The 20,614-nt window shown below is 41.6% G+C and overlaps 1 protein-coding gene across 1 annotated transcript in view; it reads left to right on the top strand.

Moving 5' to 3' along the window:
• Positions 1–20,614, top strand: part of ANO10 (anoctamin 10) — a 114,483-nt gene that overhangs the window by 53,193 nt on the left and 40,676 nt on the right. Inside the window, exon 11 of the mRNA XM_006765103.2 lies at positions 1–49. This exon is cut by the window's left edge and continues 11 nt beyond it. Coding sequence (XP_006765166.1) covers positions 1–49 — 49 coding nt within the window. The remainder of the gene's footprint in view (positions 50–20,614) is intronic.

The following is a 20,614-nucleotide window of genomic DNA, read 5'->3' as shown; positions in this document are numbered from 1 at the left end:
CTTTCCAGAGTCAAAAACAGACCTCATTTTGATTGTAGTAGCAGTGGAGGTAAGTGAGACTTTAACTCTCTTTCAAAGAGTTTCTACATCAGATGCCTCTGTTATTCCAAAGCAGTGATGTCTCTGGCTGGCAGTTTAGCAACATGCATTTCCTGGTATGAAAGCAAAGCCGTTCAGGTAATGGGAAGACAGGAGTCTGAGGCTGTGCATTCCTGGTGATCACCTGGGACTGAAAAACGGTCACTGTGGTGCAAACAGGAAAGTGACTTTCCCAGCCTGGTCAGGGCTGAGTAGATAAATCTTGTTTGAAACTAGAGGCCCGATGCACGAAAATTCGTGCAAGCGTAGGCCTTCCTTCCCCAGCTGCTGGCACTGGCTTCCCTCTGGCCGCTGGCAGGCACCTGGGACCCGGGCTTCCGAACCAGGCTTCCTCCGGAAGGACCGCTGGTTAATTAGCGTGTTACCCTTTTATTATATAGATAGAATTCTGTAGGTTTAATGTGGGTTTTTTTAGTCTAATCTAGGGGTTTGTCACTTCTACTTTCTCAAACAAATCCTAAGAAAATATTTTTTGAGAAAAATTCATGTTTAAGTCTCATTTCCAACAGGTATGGAGCCCATTGTGAAACATTCTAAAACTCCAAAGCATGCTGTCATGTGTAGGAGGACTCTTAGTTTCACACAAAAAGCACAAGCTGGCTGTCTCTGTACTGCTTAGAAACCGTTTAATTATGTTTATGAATTGCTGTACCATGTTAAAAATCAAGCACTTACCCATCACAAGAATTTGCAGGCAATTTTTTGTTGCTAGTGATTTTAGTTGTCAGGAATATTGTAACCTTTTAGTTTTAGATATTTAAAACATAGGAGAGTGGTGAAAATTTGTTAAAGCATATGCCCTTGCATATGAATCACCACAAAGCGGTGATTCATATACTTAAGGTCTCAGGACTTTGGGCTGACCAGAAAAAAATGAAATCCTGGAATTCATTTGTACATTCAAATGTACATTTGTACATTTCCAGTAGCGGCTGAAGAAATACAGTCTGCTTTGCTCTATTTTGCTCTTTTAGCATATTGGGTTGGAATCTGCGCTTGTGATAGATGCTATATGTAGAATATTCCTGTTGGAGAATGATTTTAGATGGCAGTGAGTAGGAGGGGAAAGAGAATGGCTCTGGCAGATAAAAGTAGGTCTGTTTTGGACTTGTGAGTTGAACAGGATTTTGGAGAGTTATTTGCAAGGTTGAGTTATTACGTGTGGAAGTGAGAGATCAAAACAGAGGGGGCCTTTAGCCAGGGGATGGCCAGCTGGCCAGGCTCATAATGTAGCTTCTTGATTTAGAATATGGCCCTTAGCTTTGCAGATCTAGGAATTTGTCTTTGCCTGTAGTACATCCAGGGCTAACTAGACTTTGGGACTGACTTATGCTTAAACTAATGAGACTCACAAGAGATTGATGAGAATGCCAAGCAGTTCATTTACAGAAGAAGATACCTGTTGAGCTCTTTGCATGGATTGTACATGTTTTTATTTGTAAATCTTCTTCGGAGAAATGTCTGTTCAAATCCTTTGTCCATTTTTAAATTATGTTGTTTGTTTTTTAGTTGTTGAGTTCTTTATATATTATAAACATTAACCCCTTATCAGATATATGATTCCCAGTATTTGCTTCTATTCTGCAGGTTGCCTTTTCACTCTGTTGATACTATCCTTTGATGCACAAAAGCCCCGCTTCTCTATTTTTTCTCTTTTTTTTTTGTCTTTGTTTTTAGTGTTATATCTAGGAAATCATTGACAAATCTAATGTCATGCAGATTTTGTCTTATGTTTTCTTCTACATATATAGTTTTAGGTCTTAAGTCTAGATCTTTGATCCATTTTGAGTTAATTTTTATATATGATATAAGGTAAATCATTCTTTTGCATGTGGCTATCCAATTTTCCAGCATCATTTGTTGAAAAGACAGTCCTTTCCCCAGTAAAAAAAGCCATATATGTGAGGGTTTGTTTCTGGGCTCTTTATTTTATTCTATTGGTCTGTATGTCTATATTTTCTTTTCAAGCATTTTATTGGGGGTATGATTGACATACATAAAACTGTACATATTAAATGTATATACACATTGACAAGATAAGTAATATTTATCTTTTTGCCAGTACTACACTGCTTTGATTACCGTAGCTTTGTAGTACGTTTTTAAATCATGAAGTGTGAGACCCCAACTTTGTTATTCTTTTTCAAGATTGTTTTGGCTATTTGGTTGTATGTTTGTAGTAACTATAGCTCTGTATTTTCTGACTTTTGAAAAACTATTGATCAAAAGTTGAATTATATAGGCACAGATTGGTATTAAACTAAGTCCTCCCCTTCTACCACATTAATGTATTTAAAGATTTATTTGTTTTTACTTTATTGACATTTGAGAGAACCTTGCTTTGTTTTCTAAATTGAGGATTTTCTGTGTCAGAACAAAATCAAGTTCAGAGAAAGTCTTAGAAGTAACCAAAAAATTAGTAAGTCAGCTAATTTTATTCTAGTGATGTTGAGGCCTGTGCTGAATGCCATCTGGTCTTGTAATGAATTTAAAAAGTAGAAAGTTTACAAATAACTTTGAAAATATAAGTTTTGTTGTTTATTACTATATGTTTGTAAAATCATACTGAAATTCTAATTTAGTATGTTACAGAAAAGTCATGGGAATCATCAGTGGATCAAATTAACATGTTTCTGTTTATAAGATTTTCTCTTTGATCTGCAGTGTCTTCAAATTGAGGAGTACAGTCTTAAAATTAGATTTTATTTCCTATTTTTTCCTGTGTTCTAGATAAATTGTTAGTTTATTGAGTTAAAAATGTTTTGCTAGTAGCATCTATATCATAAAAGGCCTGTGGTTGTCATTGCTATAACGCCGTCACGACCAAAGGAGCGGTGGCTCTTGCAGGAGGAGGTGGGTGGGGCATGAGCTACTAGCGGCAGAGAGCCACGAGCAGTGGAGGACCGCAGTGGAGGACCGGGCAGCGAGCTACTAGTGGTGATGGGCGGCGCAGCCAGCTGAGGCAAGTGGAAGCGAGCTACTCACGCACGATTTCGTGTGCACTGGGCCTCTAGTATTAAATAAATAGCACGCTGTACTTTCCTATATTCATTCATGGCTCCTGAAAGAGAAGAAATTTTACTAATTCAAAAAAGCCATAATAAATAAGCCATAAATAAATAGAAACAAATAAATAAATAAATTGTTAACATCTTGATGTAAAAAGTAACTTAATATATTTTATTTTAAAAGATTTTTCCTCCAAATTAAATAAAATTTAAAATAAATTCATGTTATCAAAATTTTTAAACTAAGAAGACAGAAAATATGATGTTGATGTTGATTGAGAGCTAGTGTTCTCATATTCAAATTGTGGATGATTGCTCAGTTCAGTAGTTTTTCTGTTTCACATTTCTGAAGCCAGCAAATTTTAATTTTTTTATTTGTTGTTTTTTTTGGTAAAACTTGATTTAATGCAGCACAGAGTTGAGTAGAAGGCAAAAATCATCATTACTGTATGCTAGTAACTCAATGTCATACACTTTTGTGTATTTACTGCCATCTAGTGTTGCCTTCAAAAATGACTGAAATTTATTGGGATAACATTGGTTAACAACATATACATTTCAGGTGTACAACTTTATCATATAACATCTCCATGTGCTAATGTATGTCCACCTATAGACTGACTAAGAGAATAGCATACCAATATAAAACACTATGTTGGAACCACATGAAAATGCCGTTTTCTAGGTTAAAAATAGTCAAATACTGGCAATGTCATAAAGTCCAGCCCACAGGATCAAATCAACATTCAAATAATTTCTTTTAAATAATTATCATCGTTCTCACTCTTGAGGCAAATTTAGTTCACTTCTTTGATGTAATTTCAAGCAAAGGGTCACTCCTTTAAATGCAGAATTACACAGATCTCCAATTCCTGAAAAATAGAAAAACCCTACAATCTTGTATCAAATGTTTGCTAATATTTTATTTTAGCATTCATAGTTTTCTTTTAATTTTGAAGTTGGCAAGATGTTCTAGTTAAACATATTGAAGACTAATAGTTCACCTGCTAAGAGCTGTTCCTTTTCTAAGATTCAAATGAATTAACTACTCACCCCAGAAGTTACACTGCACTTCTAATCATTAGGTCCTGGTGAATAGCAAGGTAGTCTGCACCATGCATGTTTCATTGATAGTTTTAAAAACAATCCTTAATTGCAGTTTCAGTTTTATATTTTTTAAGTTAGGTAATTGTTTTTTTTCTAGAGCTGCATAGAAATGGAGTTGGTTCTCAGTTGTTTGTAGTGACTAAAGGTGTCTTCTGAGAGTGGACTGAGCTCTCTGCTCTTTTATGCCTTGACTCACAGGGTTTATTTTCCTATTTTTAAAAAACAGTTTCAGATTTCAAGAAAAGTGTAATACAGATGCAAGCATAATACAGATAATTCCTACTACCCTTCATTAGGAGTAACTTTTTTGAGCATTTTGCCACATATGCACTCTTTCTTTCTCTCTGTCTCTCAACTGATTTATATTTACACCTGTGTTTATATCTACACATGGATATTCCAAACTATGGAGATTCTGTCCCTGAGCTGCCTCTTAGCGCCTCACAGCCCTGGGCCAGTTACCTTGACCTGTAAGCCTATTTGCTTGTCTGCAGAATTGAGGCCAGTGCAGCTTCCACTGCAGGGATGCTCTGAGGAGTAGAAATGGCACATGTATAACCCTGATCACAAGGGTCTGGCATTGAGCACATGTGTAATAAATTGCAGGTCTTGCTACCACTTTTACAAGGCAGGATATAGACCAGGGGTGGGCAAACTTTTTGACTCGAGGGCCACAATGGGCTCTTAAACTGGACCGGAGGGCCGGAACAAAAGCATGGATGGAGTGTTTGTGTGAACTAATATAAATTCAAAGTAAACATCATTACATCAAAGGGTACGGTCTTTTTTTTTTTTTTTTTAGTTTTATTCATTTCAAACGGGCCGTAGTTTGCCCACGGCTGATATAGGCACTATTATATTGGTGAAATGCCAAACACAGAACTGGGCCCTGGGTCGAGGCACAGGGCTGTGAGCTGCGGTTCTAACAGGCTCAGCAATGGCAGAATGAACTTTCATTATCTTTGTTATCATTGCCGTCATTATTTGTTAAGCGGGCGTTATGCATGGAAATAGCTTGGGGTGTCGGAGTCGGGAGGTAGCTGGATTAGAATCTGCAGTGTCCTGGTTTCCTCCGAGGCAGAATGAAGATATTGGCAGTGTACATATACTAGTAAGTGATGGGCACCAGGTCTGATACAGAGGAGGAAGTGAACAGGTGACCACCGTTGTTAGTGAGTCAGCCCTTTAGCAGTGCGCTCCTGTGTCTCCATCAGCTTGTTGATTCACTTCGATGGGCTTGGTTCTCCGTAATACTGAATTGGTTTGGTTTGTGTTACGGTTCCTTGTTTACATGTTAACCGCCTCCTCTGTGACCTTGTTTGCATCCCATGTCATGACTCCATTTTCTCCTCTTCGTGATCTTGTTTCTACAGCTGAGTCCAGCCCTTCCTCCCACCTATCCTTTACTCATCCAGCCCTGCTGATGCTGACTTCTGGATCTCTCCTTACTCTCTCTTCCCTGTTACTATTGGCATGGATTGAGTTCAGGTGCTCACCATTTCTCATCTAGACTTAGCTTTTTAAATAGCTTTATTGAGGTTTATTCACATACCACATAGTTTACTCAGTTCAAGTGCACATTCCACAGTTCTTACCTAGACTTTTACAGCAGATCTCCACTAGCCTTCCAGTCTTCATGCTCTCTCCTCTGCCCCCACGCTTTCTGCTGCTGGAGGAGTCATTCCAAAACAAAATGCTGGTCCCATTTCTCCACTGCTACAGTCCTCACAGGAATCTCCATGACTTAGGGAAAAAATTCCTCGGTCGGAGATCAATTCTCCCCCCCCCACATTCCACAGCCCTTCCCACAAGTAGCTGCAAGCGTTTACTGAAGCTGTAGGGCCACGTGTGTTCCTTCCACCAGGCTCAGCTTCCTGAGCGCATGGGTAAGGGCAGCATGCAGTAACCTCAGTAATTGAGACATGTCCATTAAATTACATTAACTTCCTTTTCAGGTGATTAAGCCATTGTTTGTTAAATGTTTATTAATGAATGAATGAGTCAGTCACATAGAGGTGTTTTTCAGTGAACATATAGTTAGTGGCGGTTAAGAATTGACTTAACTTTATAATTGAAGACTTTGATGTGCCCTTGGGAAATATAACAAACCTCTCAGGCAGAACATGGAATTATAGTATTTATAAGAACTGGTGAAATGAATTAGGCAGTATAATACAGTGGTTGAGAATGTGGGCTCTGGGTTCAAATTCTGACTCCACCTTTGGCAAGCCGTGTGTCCTTAAATGAGTTTAGTACCTAGAGTGGTCACAGGGATAAGTGAATGAATGCATGTGGTATGCTTACTGCATTGCTTGGCAGGATTAAGTATTCAGTATGTTAGTCATTGTTGTTATTGTTTCAGAAAAAAATCATCTCTCTTGTAGAAGTCTCTACCTAATTGAAAGGTCTGATTAAATTGCCTGGGAAGTTTTTAAATTGAATTATACTTACATATATTCATCTGGTCACTACCAACTGTATTCATCAGGGCACTGCTTCCCGGCATTGGAGCATGTGCTGGGTTCCTGGGAAGGTAAATAAGGGTTTAACTTATGGAGTGGGGCCCTTTTGAATAGAATTATTGAACTGGGTTTTTTTCTTCCTTCTTTGATTTCCTCTACTCCTGTGATAATCTGGGTAATTTTCTGTTTTTTCTCTGGGCTGTCCCCCTCTTGCGTTTTATCCAAATGAAACACTGCTCTGTGTTGTGTTAATTGTGTGGGAATGATTAAAGACGGTCATTACTAAATAGAGCCCTGGCTTTAGAAGTGCTCACCCACTGGGTCCTCCAAGAGGTGAACCCGCTGTGCAGTAGAAGGCTCTCGAAGACCAGCTCTCTCCACCCTCCCCGGGCAGAGTCCAGACTGGCCTAGGCTCTCCTGGCCCTCCCAGCGGTGGGGGCCCGGGGACTATGTTCACTCACCAAGTTAAGTGCTCACCAAAAGGCATGTTGTTCCCAAATCTGTTTACGTGTGGTATTCTTGTTACTGTAATTGGCATAATTTAATTAAATGGAATGAAAACTGATGAAATGTGTGTGCTAAAACAGAAAGAGCCGTCATTTCTGTGAAAACCTTTGGAAAGACTCCATAAAGACATATTACTATCAGAGTGGGTAAAGATGAGGCAATTAAAGCGATGAGGGAAAAATCATAAAAATATGGACAGCTTCCAGATTCTGTTTTCACATGGCTTCACGCGCATCTTTGTTTTCACTCTTTTTCAAAGAAAGCGAACCTCGGAATCTGACCTTGAATTGTGGGTGTTATTTATGAACGAAGACAGTGAGAAAGTGTCACTGGATTTGCTCAAAGGAGAGGCCATGGCCCTATGTTATAAGACTTGCAAATAAATGTACTTTCAATGTTTGCTAAATTAAAATCTTAAAGATATGCCTTTTTCAATGATTCCTCATTTTAGCTAACTTTTTTTGATTAACTGAGGAATTACTGATCCCAGGTGTGCCACCTAAATGAGCTGCTTCTGTCTGTGGGGAGTGTGGAATCAGGGGCTCAGCTTTTGCATTTGTCAAAAATACGAAATATTTGTGTTGTTGGGCCCAGTGCCCTCCAAATTGATGGTTAGTACATAATCTGTTTAGATATGACTGTTGATATCCAGTTTTTGTAAAGTAGCTTAGGTTGCATTCTTTGAAGGTATTAACATTGGTTAACCTAACCCTGTCTCTTGGCCTAGATAGAACATTTAGGAAAGTCAAGTCTCACACCTCCGAAAGAGATCAGTTTATATTCAGGATGGAGCTGTTTTCAATTTATTTTTAGTATTTACCTTCTATTTATGCCAGTAATACAAATTTTCCATTTCTGATTATAGAAATGGCCACAAATTCTTCCTCTCTCTATAGCCAGCCCTTTGCACTATGACTTTGTCCCACCCCCTGTCCCCCCCAATCAGGAAGTGAACTCTATTTCCCCGAGTCTTTTATCTAGGCTTGGCCAGTTAGACATTAGCAAACATGTGCTGGGGGCTTGGTACTCTTTGGGACCCTGGACTGGCCGCCATGGAAGGTCATATGGAGCAGAGAGTAGCCGTCTCATCAGACATGTACCTGGGTCCATCGTGGCTTAGGATGACCAAACGTATGGATTAGAATCCATCAAAGACCCTCTATGATGGCCACTGGACAGTTGGACATCTCTGCACTGGGTCCTCCCTCAGTGGCAGGATCACAGGAGTTAATTTGCTCATCCATCTGGGTCAGTCCCTTGAGGACATCTGTTTTGTGAGTTTAGTGTATATATCACCAGTTGAAGAAGAAGTAATACTCCGTCTTTGAGTTTGTAATCTAATTGTAATGTGCTCTGTGGATATGATTACAGAGATTGATGGGCGTTCTAAAGAGAAACAGAATTCAAGGGGCATTATAAACAAGGCACAGTGGTGTTCGTTTTTAAGAACACGCATTCTGCAATGTCTTGGGGGGGATCTTGCCTAGGTATGATGTGATTTATGATATGATATATGATAGGATAGAATCCTGGACTTCTCTCTAATTTCTCTCACCCCACAGCATACATCTGGTTTCTAATGTGTTTAAAATTCATGCCCTTATTTTAAGTTTTACCTAATATTGCTTTTCTCTTTTAAATCATAGAAAGACTATAAACCAATTCTGGTTGAGACATGGTCTGCAGACTGCTATTAGTTCACAGTGTTTGCTCTAGGTCTACAGTGAGATAAGCACAGAAATGGAGGGTAAGCATTTGGCAACTTCTAAGACAGTCTGACATTTAAGCATGCGATCAGTGGGCTTATCTTGTTGAACAAGTATAGACCAATTAGAGTAGTGTTCACTTTGCATGGTGAGCTGCCTGTGGTTACATGCAGTATGTATTCGTCTGCTCTGGCTGCATAACAAAATACCATCGACTAGGTGGCTGAACCCACAGAAGTTTATTTCTGACAGTTCTGGAGGCTGGATGTCCAAGCTTAAGGTGTCAGCAGGGTAGATTTCATTCTGAGGCATCTTCCCTGCTTGCAGGTGGCCACCATCTTGCTGTGTGCTCATATGGCCTCTTCTTTGTGTGCATGTGGGGGGAGAGAGAGAGAGAGAGAGACAGAGAGACAGAGAGACAGAGAGACAGAGAGCTCTTTGGTGTCTTTTCTTATGAAGACAGTAGTTCTATTCTATCAGGGCCCCATTTTATGACCTCTTTTAACCCTAATGTCCTCCTTGTAAGCCCTATCTCCAGAGTCCCATGGGGGGAGGGGAGGAGGGCTTCAACATATGAATTTGGGTGGGACACAGTTCAGTCCAAGCACTGTAGGGCCATATGTAGGTCCATAAGGGACTGGGAATTTACCAGGTTGGTCCTTCACCACAGATAGTTTGAGAAGCTCTGCCATTGACATAAGCGGAGCCCATTAATGTAGTCACAAGTAAATATTACTATATAGAAGCAGGAAACCTTAGGATTAGGTTAAAAAGTTTAAATATTTATGAAATGGATGTATCTTCACGTTCAATAAAATTGCTTTGTGTGAAATGTTGACTCTGTAGAAGAGATTCGATTAAAAACCAGAGAAGAGGTATTGGATAGTTCATTCCCGCCGAGGCCTGGCTTTGAGCTTAATGCCACTGCAGTGTCGCGGCTGCTCTTGCAGCGTAGCTTCCTGTCTGTGCAGCCAGCTTGTGAATTGCGAACGGGTGCCTGGGTCTGCTGGCTCGGGCTTCCCGCTGCCTGAGGACATCTCCCCGAGGCCATCCTCTCAGCCTCTCAATGGAGGACAGCCTCCTCCCTGGGACCCAGTCTTGTGCTTCTTTCTTTCTCTGTTGTGTATAGCTTCACAATTAGGATGGTTAGCTTCAAGGTGACTCATTTGGAAACGGTGGAACCTTTTTGGTTTCCCTCTTTTCCTTTGGAGATTTCTTTTGTCTCCCACCTGCTGATTCTGCCTCTGGATGCCTCCTCCACGCATCCACTCCTTCCTAAGCTGCTGCCCCTGCACCAGCCTACTGTGGTCGCGCCTTCTCGGGCGGGGTATTTCCGTGAGCATCTAATCGCTCTCCGGGCCTCGGGCTCTTCCTCTCCAGTCTCATATTTGTAAAGCGTGGTTCTGTTAGGATAACCTTTTAAAAAACATTTTACTTTTAATCTATGTGTGTCTGTATATGTCAAGTGTGTTTCTTCTAGGTCGTGTTACGATTATGTCTTTTTAAATACAGTCGGATCATATCTGAGTTTTAACTGGGGTGTTCTAGCATTTATATTTAACCTGGTTATTGACGTGGTTAGAGTTCATTCTGCCACCTTGCTCTGTATTCACCATTTGCCCCGTTTGCTATTTGTTCTCTTTTCTGCCTTTGAATTCATCATGGCTTGTGTGTGTGGCTGGGTGCGTGTGTGTGTTTCCATATTTTTTTCTCCTTTGTTAGAATTATTAGCTGTAACTCTTTATCTTGTTATCTCACTGGTTACTTTAAGGTTTATAGAATACATTTTTATTTTATCATAGTCTACCCTCAAGAGGCATATACCACTTTATGTCCAGTGTAAGAACTAAACAATAATACGCTTCTTTCTCCTCCTTCCTGATCATTTCCCAGTGTTGAGTTTAGACCAGTGATGGCAAACCTATGACACACGTGTCAGAGGTGACACGCAAACTCATTTTTTTGGGTTGATTTTTCTTTGTTAAATGGCATTTAAATATATAAAATAAATATCAAAAATATAAGTCTTTGTTTTACTATGGTTGCAAATATCAACAAATTTCTATATGTGACACGGCACCAGAGTTAAGTTAGGGTTTTTCAAAATGCTGACACGCCGAGCTCAAAAGGTTCGCCATCACTGGTCTAGACCCTTTAAGGACTTGCTCTGAGTACCTGTGAGTTAGGGTTTCCAGTCTGGCTGGTGGGAACATATACTATTCTCAGTCCTGTGTGCGCCCCAAGTGCTGGTCCCTGCAGTCCATCCACATGTAGCTTCCCTGGACCTCACATGTGTGTGCGGTCAGCACCTGAGGGCACCGTCTGCAGATGCCCCAGGCATCTGTCTGTGCAACTCTCTCCTTCAGTTCTCTGACCTGCAGACAGGTGGTGCCACGTTCCCACTGCCACTCGGTAGTCACTTGGCTCAGCCCATTCTCCTCGCCCAGACCGCAGCCCAGACACCACCTCCAGGAGTGAGCAGGATGACCTGCCCCCTTGACTCCTGTCGCTCGGGGATCCTGGCCCTTTACTCCCTGATGCCCAGAGCCCTGGAAACTGTTGTTGTGTGAAATTTTCGATGTTGTTTTGGGTGGGAGGGTTAATCCATCCTGGTGGAAGTTGCCCATCAGGATATGTTTACTAAGTAAAAATGTCATGTTTTTAATAAAGCTCAATGAGTAAGAAGAATGAAAATCTGACTGCTTCTCTCACCTCCACTGCTAGCATTGTGGTCCAGTCACGCCGTGTGACTTAGCACAAATCTCCGATCTGTAAAATAATGATAATAGTACCCACCCTTGAAACATTGTTATGAGGGAGAAAATGGTTGTTTTTAAAATGCTTTGTGCCTGGTTTATTAAGCATTATAGGGGTATTACTTAAATGAAAAAGGGCCGATATGGGGTTCTCTTGTGTCTGCCTGGCTCCTAAGATGTCCATCTTCCATCTCACCCCTGCTTCCTGGCCGCGGAGGAGGTCGGTGCAGGAAAATACTGACCTGGGAAGGGGTGGGCCCCTTCCCAGGAGACCCTGGCCAGTTAGTGGGGTGACAGCCTTGATGCAGGAAGCAGGAGTGAATCTGGAGGAATCACTCACCCACCTAAGTGGGAGACTGTGGGCTGCAGCCCGGCGGCTCGTCCTGGTCCAGGTGGTGGGCCGGGGGCAGGGGTCCTTCTTTCAGGAGCTCCGACCGCGTCCCACTCCCCCCTCAGCGCACAGCCGGGCTGTCCTGTACGGAAGGCACAGTCAGAGCTCGCAACCCCGTGGGTTTATCCGACAAGACTGGGCTTACAGCAGTTTAGCCCTGTACCATGTACCCCACGTTGTGTGCCCTGGGGCCCTGAGGATCCAGGGAAGAGCCCCACAGGTTGTGAGGGGTTTCTGCGTTAAGAGGGCAGTGTCCCCCTCCAGAGAAGCCCATGGTCACGTTCTTGCCCCACTGCAGACAGGGACCACTGTGACCCGCTCAGGTATGGAGGAGGCCAGTTCAGGCTGCACATTCCAAAACTAAGAGCGCAGTGCTAAGGTGGCAGCCCGGAAATGAAGGGTGATGTCACCAACAGACATAGGCCAAAACCGAGCGAGTGTCCTCTGCCTGCCTTGGGTGTCCGCAGTCGTGATTGACGTGTGAAGAAGGATGCGTAAGGTCATTGGATAAAAGGTTGTTTTCAGGCCGAGGTAGGGGTTGGATGTTAGATGGACATTAACTTAATATGGAAGAGTTTATGGAGGCCCCACTCTCAGGCTAATAGAATTGGAGTGGCAGTCTGAGCTAGGACCTGGTTAAAACATTTTTCTGAGATTTTGCAGATACTGTCAAGTCAATAAATAAATTGATATATGGATTGTATTTTGTGAATTTTTTAAAAAAAAATCTAATTTATGTTACTAGAGCAGCAGTAACACAGCTAAACAACCATAATGCATAAATAAATTATGTTGGAAATGTAATAATGCCCATTTTTTATTTTGTGCATGTTACAGTCCATTATTTTATTGCCGTTGGCTCTTTTTGCATTAATCATATCTGTTTCACTTAAAGCTATAGTCTGAAAATGAAATCATTAAAGTGATAATGAAATTTTGAATGTTGCTTATAAAAATTTACTAATGGGTCACATGAATTAGACTCTACTGTTCTTGCTTATTAACAACTTTAATTAAACCACAAAGGGGGATAGCATTAGGTGGTTAATTTTTGTCACCTTGAGGACAGTATGCTTATTCTGAAACGAAATATGATTGTGTCCTACTATTTAAAAAGATAATCTTTCTTTCCATTCTAGCTGGAGATAAGCATAGCATGCAGAATGTAAATGCTGGCCGACTTAGTGGGACAGTTGGGGAGTTTTTATGTAAATCTGGTCGGTTTAATTAACCATCAGGGGTATCACATTTTCCACCTCTACAAGCTCGCTCCCTTGCACACAGTGACATACTTAGTTAGGTCCAGGGACTCAGAAGAAGGTGCCCATCAGACAACAGCAAGATAATGACTTCATGATTTCTTTGTCATTGAAATCGTTATTAAGATAATTGCAGGTTCACATGCATTTGTAAGAAGTAATACACAGAGATCCCACACCCTCCCCCCAGTCTCTTCCAGGGCTAACATTTTGTAGAACTCTGGAGCCATGTTGCAGATCAGGATGATACCGCTACAATCTGCTGATCTTGTTTAGATCTTCCCAGTTTGTGTGGATTTAGTTCTACACATTTTATCACATGTGTAGTTTGCATGTTCACCGTCACAGGTAGATACAGAACAGGTCCGTCAGCACAAGGCTCCTTCTCATCCTTTCATGACCACACCCACCTCTCACCCCTCCACTCCTCCTCCTCCATCTCTTACCTGGCAACCACCGACCTGTTCTCCATTTCCCGGTCGGTCAGTATATACCCTTTTGAGATGAGCTTTTTTGCACTCAGCACTGTTCCCAGGAGATTCCTCCAAGTTCATTTGTGTATCAATAGCTTGTTCCTTTTCCTTGACGGGTATTGTTCTGTGGTATGCGTGTACCACCGTGTATTTAACCCCCTACTCATTGAAGGACATCTGGGCTCATTCCAGATTTAGGGGCAACTGCATATAAAGCTACCCTGACCATTTCATGCAGGAGATGTTTTTCTTTGATTTCTTTAATTATTGACATCTTAAATTCTTTACCTTTTTAGCTCTTCTGAGAAACAAGGTACATCTATCTCTGCTACAAATTGAAATATGAAATTGATTTGTTCTGCAAGTATCTTTCACCCCTCTTACGCAGACTCCTAATCTCCGGGCCCTGTGGGGGAACAAGGAGGTGTAACTGCTGGCCCGAGGGACCGAGGGACCGTGCTCTTGTGTTAAGCATAAGTAAAAGGTGTGAAAACTGCAGAGTCAGGGAGATTGAAACAAACCCACTGGCTAACGTCTGTGTATGTCACCTCCTTCTCTTGAACATCTGTCACAAAACGACAGAGCGTTGGCTCTGTGATCTGAGAGATGACTTGCTGTAAAGGGCACATGAGGAAAGTGTGACACCTCATTCCCGAGGAAGAAAACCAGTTGAGGCTTTGATGTGGGTAATTTGGGGTCTCGCAGGGACCTGAGTAAACCCCTGGAGATGATGACATCTCGTGACATACTTACTCCTCAGTCAACTCACTAGTGAAATAACGTCAAGGGACCAGCCTGTAGGCAGTCCTCATGCTAAGCAGGACACGTGCTCTGGTAATTTAAGCAACTTCAATCTGCAACTGATTTTCCCATAGAAAAAGTGATGTGAGAGAGAGTTGTATTCTGACCAGGGATCCAAGGTTCACCATTGCATAGTATTTACCAGACACGTTGCATTTGACTGTATTTGTTTTCAGCTGTAAATGTTGCTATTTAGTGTAAGACTAAAAGTTTTACTAAAGCAAAGCAGAGAAACTCATGGCACTGAGAGGGTTCAGAAGAACTTCATTCAGAATGATTTTTACCATCATCTGTGAAAGAGACTTTGGGCCAGTTTGGTAGTTTGTTGAGAATTGATTCAAGAATAATTATCTAAAAGGACTTTATTCTCTAAACGAGGTGAACCAATCTGATTTTTCAAAAACAAACAAACAAGCAGCGCCTCGCTTAGCAATGGCAGAAAATATATTCCGTCCCAGCCACAGCTCTAATTAGGTACCAATTACGTTACCCAGCTGTAATTGTCATAATTGTTATTTACATTTCTTAGTGGAGGTATTTCATGCTTTCTCTTGGATCCTTTGCACTTGGCTTTTTGTTGGTATTGATTTTTTTGGACCTGTGGATCGCCAGCACTTTAGTGCATCATTATGTAACAAGATCCCAGGCCTCAGCACGGACGGCAGCAGCCACGGCCAGGTTTGCTGCTCTGTGACAGTCCTTCTCTCTCAGCCCTAACATTGCCTCCCTGGAGCGGGGTTTTTAATAGGATCCATGGCTGTGTGGTGATGCAACCTTTCTCTACATGGCAGCCTTGAAAAATTCAAGCAGATCTTAGCTGGCCGAGCAGCCACCGCATCCTACAGACTTGGGCCAGGATTGGCATAAAGCCTGTTAGAAACTAATCCTTTAAAAATTTCTTCCTGGATGCCAAGATCATCCAAGATGATTTTGGAGCCTTTTGAGAGCATTAATTTTTATTTTTTTTTATGTTGTGGTTACAGCTCACTTCCCTTTGCCGAATCCCATTCTTTATCCCAGTCCCCCTGCATCACGTGGCTTCGCTGTCTGTCTCCGTCTCTCTTCGCTTCTTGCTGCTTGAGCTTCTGATTGTTTTGGAGGGAAGCAGATGAAGTTGCTTTGTGACTTCGGGCCTCTGGGCCTGTTCCCCTCTCCTCACTACTGGGACGAACACTGTAGTGAGCTCTTTATAAGACTGGTATTTTTCCAAGAGGAAAAGGACTAGGTGGTACAAAAACTAAAAAGAAATGACCAAAATAAAGTAGAAACTTCCTTTAAATATCTAAGGGTGAGAGGTGTTTTAAACCACTAGAGGGAGCCCATATTGTTCCGATTTCTGAATCCTATCAAGTTTAACAGCTTGCTTTTATTGGCCATAGAAGAGGGCACCTCCAAACAGTGATGTACACATGCATAATGGTAACGATCGCCTTCAGCTAGCTTTCAAGGTGACAACGGGAGGTCACCGGATGGAGACCACTGTCGGCACTGGTGGTCTCCCACTCCGTGTCGCAGAGGCATGTGATTGAAGTCATTGGAGCCAGGACCTCTCCAGGGTTTCTGGCTCTCTTGTTCCCCTTGCCTGTAACACGCATGGTCACCCCCCCCCTGCCCCCCGCTTCTTCCCATCATCCCCTGGGCAGATTGCGTTCCATCCTGCAGAATATCAGTCTTGTGTCGACATTATGCTGGGCTCTGGGCAAACTGGAAGGGGACTAATGCAACGGTCTTTCATGGCAGGATAGGAATCGTCTTCCTCTTCAACAATCTTTCTTTTTGCACCTCTGCTGGTTCTTGCTTCCATGGCTTGGGACTGCCCTTCCTCTGTTTAGCGCTGCTGTCTGCCTGCTGAAGTCCGAGGCTTCCTTTGAGGCCCAATCGGAGAACGACTTCCTCTGCCACCCCTTCCTTGGTCAACGCATTTCTTTATCCTCAAGGTCCTTGTGTGGAGGTAGATAATTTGAACCACACTTGAATATACGTTGCCATGGAGATGTTTTGTATCTGCTTCATGCCTGGATTCTCACTTGTAATAGATTGTAAACTCTTTGTGACAGGGTTATGTCTTCTGCGTTCCAGTTATTTTACCCAGAAGGCCTAGCATTGCTTAGGAACTCCCTTGGTAAATACCGACTTTAGCTGTGCTTTAAATTTTACTAGAAGTTACCAGCACCATTGTCAGGAACATGAAGACATCTTATGAGAAAAAACAGGGCAAACCCTTGAGCTGCCCCCTCTCCAGCTCTAGAAGGCTGGGGGAGAAGGGTGGTTACATCTGTGGTGTGATTTTAGCTTTTTCCTCCGTGTGCACCACAACCTGAAGTCTTTCAGGGCTGGGAACTTACTCAACCACCCCAAGGACTACAACCTCGAGACCAGAACTGTTGGATGATGTAGGAACACGTAGATATGCCCAATAGCTTCCCAGGAGGGGAAAACCGCTCCCACTGTGGCCCCTTCCCCTGCCCTCAGCCAGCCCGCAGCCGGTCCCTGCTCAGGGCCCCATCCTGCTGCGAGGCCACTTCATGATGCAGAGCAAGCACTTGGTGCTCCTTGATTTAAAAAATGTACAAGCGGAGAATTCCATGCTACTTAAATCCCTTGAAAGTAAGTACCAGATTGTTAATGGCTTGATTCGCAGCTGAGAATTCATCCTGATAGGGACAAGATATATGGCATTCCACATAAAAAGTGCAGAGATTATGCAACAAAATTAGAAATTAAGCATCAGCATTAAGATCTGTACCATTATTTTCACTTTGGGTTCTTTAATTTTATGTTTAGGTTAGCTTAATTTGTATTGTTTTCCCTCTTTCTTTGAATATATCATAAGAAGCAACGTGAAAATAGTATATCTGGGGCGAATTCTCCCATTCTGCCAATGAACTTGCTTCAGGGAGCAGCCTTCTCCCCTATAACCAACAACGGGCATCTGAAGGGCCTGCAGGGGAGCAGAGGGCACCTGGGACGAGGTGGGGAGCACTTCACAGGGAGCCCAGAGAGGTGGGTCTTTCCTGCTGCGGGAGCACAGCCTGAAAGAGAGGCCCCTCCTCTTCAGGGACTGGGTTTGCTGTGACCAGGAAACAGCATCAGGAAGGAATTTGTTGTGTTTGTCTGGTGTCCTATTTATATTTAGATATTTAATTCATCTGGAAACTATTTTTTGTTTTTAAAGTAGGAGTCCAACTTTGTATATCCCAAAGGAATAGCCATTTATATTTATTTTTAAATAAACCATCTTTTTTAGTAACCTAAATACTACCTTTATCACATATGTTTTGAGAATCTGTTCTATTTCACTGATCTATTTGTCTCTTTTTGAGCCAGTTCATATTGTTTTGATTGTAGTTATTATAGTAAGTTTTAGTATTTTTTCCCCTAATTTTTTCTCTTACTTTCCCCCCCTACAAATTTGTTATTAATTTTTATATCTTTATTTTTCCAAATGAACTTTAAAATTACTTAGTTTCATTTCAACAAAATCCGTTGGTTTCTGATTGCCATTAAATTTCTATGTGAATCTTGGGAAGATTTAATACTTTGTGATGAGTTTGCCTAAAAGCACTGCATTCAGGATCTCCATTTATCAGTGCCTTGTTCTATGTTCTTCAATAAAATTTTGTTTTTCATCATATAAGCTCTGTACCTTTCTTATTTTCCTTTGGTAAATTGTATTGCTCTTATGAATAGTATGTTTCTAATCAGTTTCCATTTCTTACCAGTATAAAGAAAAGCTTTTAAAAAGTATTTATATCCAACAACTACTAAGCTCTCACTTGCTGCTGCAAATACAGATGTTTGCTCTGCCAGTACTTACACCATTTGTTTTGTATCTTCTCTTAGTGCATTAGTTAGGGTCATGTTGAATAGTAAACATCCCTGTGTTCGTCTTGAATGGTAATGGCCTCAATATTTCACCATTACCTAAGTTGTTTGTTGTAAGATTCTAGTAAATGGCCTTGATCTTATTTAAGTATCTTTTTCTACTTCTATTTTAGGGAGTTGTTGTTTTTTTTTTTCTTGTTTTAATTAGGAATGACAATTTAATTTTACCAAATGTTTTTTAGCCTCTATGTTTTATTGATATTGTTTTAATGTTTTCACTGTAAAAAATATAAATGTAATAAATATGTTGATAGCTTTCCTAATGGTGGGCAATCCCTGCATTCGTGAAATAAACAATGCTTGGTCATGTAATATTATTCTGTTAATTCACTACTGGGTTCTATATGCCAGTACTGTATTTAGAATTTTTGCATCTATATTTATAGTGAAATTGGTCTTTTTTTAAAAAAAAAAAAAATCAGGTTTTAGTATTAAGTATATTCTAGCTCCTTAGAATTAATTGGGGTAGCTTTCCATTCTTTTCTATGGCCTAGACCAGTTTGAGTACACAGTATCTGTTCTCTCATGATGTCTACTGTCCAATGTTCATAAGGGTTTTGGGTACTACCAGGCTTTTAACCTTTATCATGTGGTTTTAAAATACCTTATTGCTTTAAACTTTAAAGGGAGGCCTCTAAAATGCTTGTTTTCCCCTCTCGTTCAAACTGCCAAGATTTGGGCTGTTTTGATTTTTTTTTTGCTTGTGTTTACATGAAAAATTTTAGTAATAAGCTGAAAGCTTTTGCAACAGGAAGGAATCCATGGAGGGGGGTGCTGTACGTATAGTCTCCAAGGCTTTTGCTGCTGCATCCACAGTTGGAGACGTGAGAAGGGGAAGGAACCTACATTTAGCAGGAAAAGGAGGACAGGCTGGTTGTTCAAAGCCTGGCTCCAGCTCCAGCTCCAGCTCCCTGCAAGCTGGGTGACGGTAATTAAGCAAACCTCTGAGCTACAAGCCGTTTTCCTCATCCATGAGTCATGTTGATAACTGCCGAATACAACCGCTACGAGGATCAGAAGAAATAATACTCAAAAGCGTCTAAATCCTTAAAGCACTGTGTTGATACAAAAGTTACTTTATAGGGTTATTCTTATCAAATGATTCATATAATAGGAAATGTCTTTAATGAAAGGCGATTTTTATTTGCAAATGTTTATTTGGGTAGTTGTTGATTTATTATAAAACAGACTTTTTTTTTTAAATCAGGATCAGTAATGACCATGAGATAATTAGAACAGGTTTTAAATTTTGTTAAGTCATCTCAGGTTTAAAGATGTTACACTGTATCCCAATGAGCCGGCCAGGTCACACTTTAACATCCTGGGATCATTAGCAGTCTTAAGTGAACAAAACACCAGCTTGTTGATTTTGTGGGCATCACTACACTTTCTGTCTTTTTCCTTGTCCTCGTAGAGAGAGAGAGAAAGACTTTTCTCATGTCCTTTATTTAATCACCTGGAAATAGAGATATCCCCCCCCCCTCCCTTTTTGTAGCAAAATGCTCCTCTAGCACAAAATATTTTCTCCAGCGTGTACTTACAGCACCGGTTAATTGAATCACATGTGTTAAGCACCTGAAATGAATGTTCGTAAAGAGTCCATCCTGGCAAACGGTGTATGATCTCCGCGGTGACATGGTGAGAACTGGCTGCATCCTCTTTCGCCCCTCGAGTCTGCAGTGAAAGGTGTGTAATCAGTTCCTTTAGTTCACAGCAGGCCCCTACTCGTCGTGCGATCAGCTGCGGACATGTAAAGTCCAAATACTTAGTCGACTGGTCGTGCCCACTGCGGGAGAGTACAGCCTCCACCTCCGTAATCAATCAAGGATAATATTGGCTTAGGAATCACCTGAGCAGTGTGAGGTGCTGAGCGACTGACGTCCTCCTTCATGTCTCACGGTTAGGAGCCAGGCCGAGCGCTGAGTGCTGTCCAGGGTGCAGCAGCAGGAAGGACTCTGTGGGAATCTCAACACTGCGGGGAACCTCGCTGCAGAAGTGAGGCCCCTCGGATGCAATGTCATTTTGCAATGCAAATGAGAGCAATGAAACAGGGCATCTGAAGGAACTATCACAAGATGCCCGACACTATAAAAATATCAGGTCGCTACACTCATTGGGAAAAGGGCCCAGGGCCTGGCAGCAGATCTTTTTCACTGGGAT

Source organism: Myotis davidii, unplaced genomic scaffold (assembly GCF_000327345.1).
Source record: "Myotis davidii unplaced genomic scaffold, ASM32734v1 scaffold81, whole genome shotgun sequence".
NCBI lineage: Eukaryota > Metazoa > Chordata > Mammalia > Chiroptera > Vespertilionidae > Myotis > Myotis davidii.
The sequence above is the reverse complement of the archived record's forward strand: the minus strand, read 5'-3'. Positions and strand labels throughout refer to the sequence as shown.